The sequence below is a fragment of the Triticum aestivum genome, unplaced genomic scaffold, assembly GCF_018294505.1.
Source record: "Triticum aestivum cultivar Chinese Spring unplaced genomic scaffold, IWGSC CS RefSeq v2.1 scaffold47645, whole genome shotgun sequence".
Classification (NCBI taxonomy): domain Eukaryota; kingdom Viridiplantae; phylum Streptophyta; class Magnoliopsida; order Poales; family Poaceae; genus Triticum; species Triticum aestivum.
The window spans coordinates 6,714-9,041 of record NW_025232639.1 but is presented as its reverse complement, the minus strand read 5'-3'; the positions used below and the strand labels follow the sequence as shown (position 1 = coordinate 9,041).

At 61.4% G+C, this 2,328-nt stretch overlaps 1 protein-coding gene across 1 annotated transcript; it reads right to left on the bottom strand.

Annotated features, from left to right (window-relative positions):
* Window positions 1–210: 210 nt before the first annotated feature.
* On the bottom strand, window positions 211–874 carry LOC123175954 (16.9 kDa class I heat shock protein 1-like). The gene has a single exon (XM_044590395.1). It carries the CDS (start codon window positions 860–862, stop codon window positions 407–409), a length of 456 nt encoding a protein of 151 aa, XP_044446330.1. The 5' UTR covers window positions 863–874; the 3' UTR covers window positions 211–406.
* Window positions 875–2,328: the final 1,454 nt, after the last annotated feature.

Sequence of the window (2,328 nt, the reverse complement as noted above, 5' to 3'; positions counted from 1 at the left end):
CACTGAATGTATTTCTCAAAGAAGAACAAAGAAAACTGAAGGTGAGGCAGAATAGAAGTCACAGAATCATTGTAGACCCACGATTATGAAAGCTGAATGTGAGACAGAAGACATTCAGTGTACCGATGTTTCTGTAGAAGAAAGCCTGTCAGTGTATCCATCCCAACTGCAAGCAAAAAAGGTCAAATTTTGTGTACGCAAAATCTGCACTGCACTCAAAATCAGAACAATTTATTTCTCATTTATTCATCGCCGAATCTGTTGGCGATTAGCCGATTACACAAGTACAGAAAACACTGGGGAAAGAAACACAATACAGAGATGTCTCATCAGACTCGCAAGAACTCGCACACACATCAACCAAATTGGCTCCAACCTGAATGAGCATACGTCCAAACGCATGCACTCAGCCGGAGATCTCGATGGCCTTCACCTCGGGCTTCTTGACCTCGGCCTTGGGCACGGTGACGGTGAGCACGCCGTTCTCCAGCCCGGCCTTGACCTCCTCCACCTTGGCGTCCTCCGGCAGCCGGAAACGCCGCACAAACTTGCCGCTGCTGCGCTCCACGCGGTGCCACTTGTCGTTCTTGTCCTCCTTCTCCCTGCTCCGCTCGCCGCTGACGACGAGCACGTTGCCGTCCTCCACCTCCACCTTGACCTCCTCCTTCTTCACGCCGGGGAGGTCGACCTTGAAGACGTGCGCCTCGGGGGTCTCCTTCCAGTCCACACGGGCGTTGGCGAACGCGGCCGTCTCGTTGCTGCCGCCTGAGATCGCCGGGACGATGGAACGGAAGGTGTCGAAGGGGTCCGCCCAAAGGTCGGCGAAGGGGTCGAACACGTTGCTCCGCCTCACGATCGACATCGTCAGTGTTTGCTTTGGAATACCTTCTCCATTATTTTTCTCTCTACGGATCCAGCACCCCGGCGACTACTCTGGAATACCGAAAAAGGGTTTCCCCGCTTTGTATACAAAGCAACCAACCAAACCATACATGAATATGTGCTGGGGCGGAAGCAGCACAGTCACGCCAAAAAAAACGATAGAGAAAGAACAAAAGAAAACAAATGCCGACAATGGCGGATCAACAAAAACGAAGAAGCCTCGCGATCGCAGCGCCCACCGGGATCTTCCACTAGACTCCAAGACTCCGAAGCGGCGGCACCTATCAACACCTCCAAGAAGGATCGCGATGATGATGACGCTGCTGCCAAGGGTTTCCCACGGTACACGACGAGGCGAGAGGAAGGGTAGCCCATGACGCCCTCCCGGAAGGTCAGGTGGCACCCACAGGCGCCACCGCGTCTGTGTCGGCCCCGCCGACAGGGGTTTCCCTCGATCCCAACCCGCACCTTTGGCGCTCCGGATCCAGCCACCAAACCAACCATCACCCTGCGCCAACGCGGTCATGAGGCCCCCACCCCGTCTCACCACGGCACCGCGAAGAGGGGACAGCGCGGCGAAGAATCAGAGCCAGGACTAGGGCATCAGCACCGTCGGCACGCGGGAGGGCCCCACCTCCACCGTCCGCGACGGTAGCCGTCCGGACGCAATAGCAGGAGCACACCAGGCCCGTGGGCCCACAGGCCCGGTCGAGCCCTCGTGGGCCCGTAAAGCTCCTGCCTTCGCGCTGCTGCCGGCACGCCAACGGCGCCGACGCCCCATATCTGAGCCGCTCCTCCTCCTCACCGCGCCGCGGACAACGAGGCCACGCCGAGGGGCCGGTCCGCTAGGACCCAGATGGGGCCCGCCGGACCCAGATCTGGGCCGGGGGCGCGACATCGGCCACCCAGCACCACCACGCCGCCCCGTCGCCAAGGAGCAGCGCCGCTACCACGACCACCGCCGGCCACCCCGCCGGATCACCGGACCGTCGCCAAGCTGAGCAACACCGCCGCCGCCCCCTGCCCCGGGCCAGGGGGACGCGCGTGCGGGGAGAGGAGATCCTGCCGCCACCGGCACCCCCCGAGCCGTAGCCGGGGGCGCCCACCGGCGACGGCAGGGGAGAGGATGAGGGGCGACGCCGAGAGCAGGGGCACGGGGCCGCCTCGACCGCCTCCCGGGGAGGCGGCACGAGGGCGGAACGAGGGGCTGGGGAGGAAGGGCGGGGGGAAGGGGGCGGATCCGGGCCGCGCGCCGGCGAGGGCGGCTAGACCCCGCCGGAGACGGGCAGGGGAAGGAGGCGGCGGCGAGGGTTTCGGTCGCGGGAGCGGTCGCTCGCGGGAGCGGTCTGCTAAATTTCTATCCCACTTTGTTTTTTTGAATAACAACATAGTTTACCATTGTCTACTCTGGAATATGATGGGGCCTTTTCTAGAAGAAGACATTGA

Bases quoted from the DNA above. Each gene is read 5' to 3' on its own strand.
- LOC123175954 (XM_044590395.1), bottom strand. From the start codon at position 862: ATGTCGATCGTGAGGCGGAGCAACGTGTTCGACCCCTTCGCCGACCTT.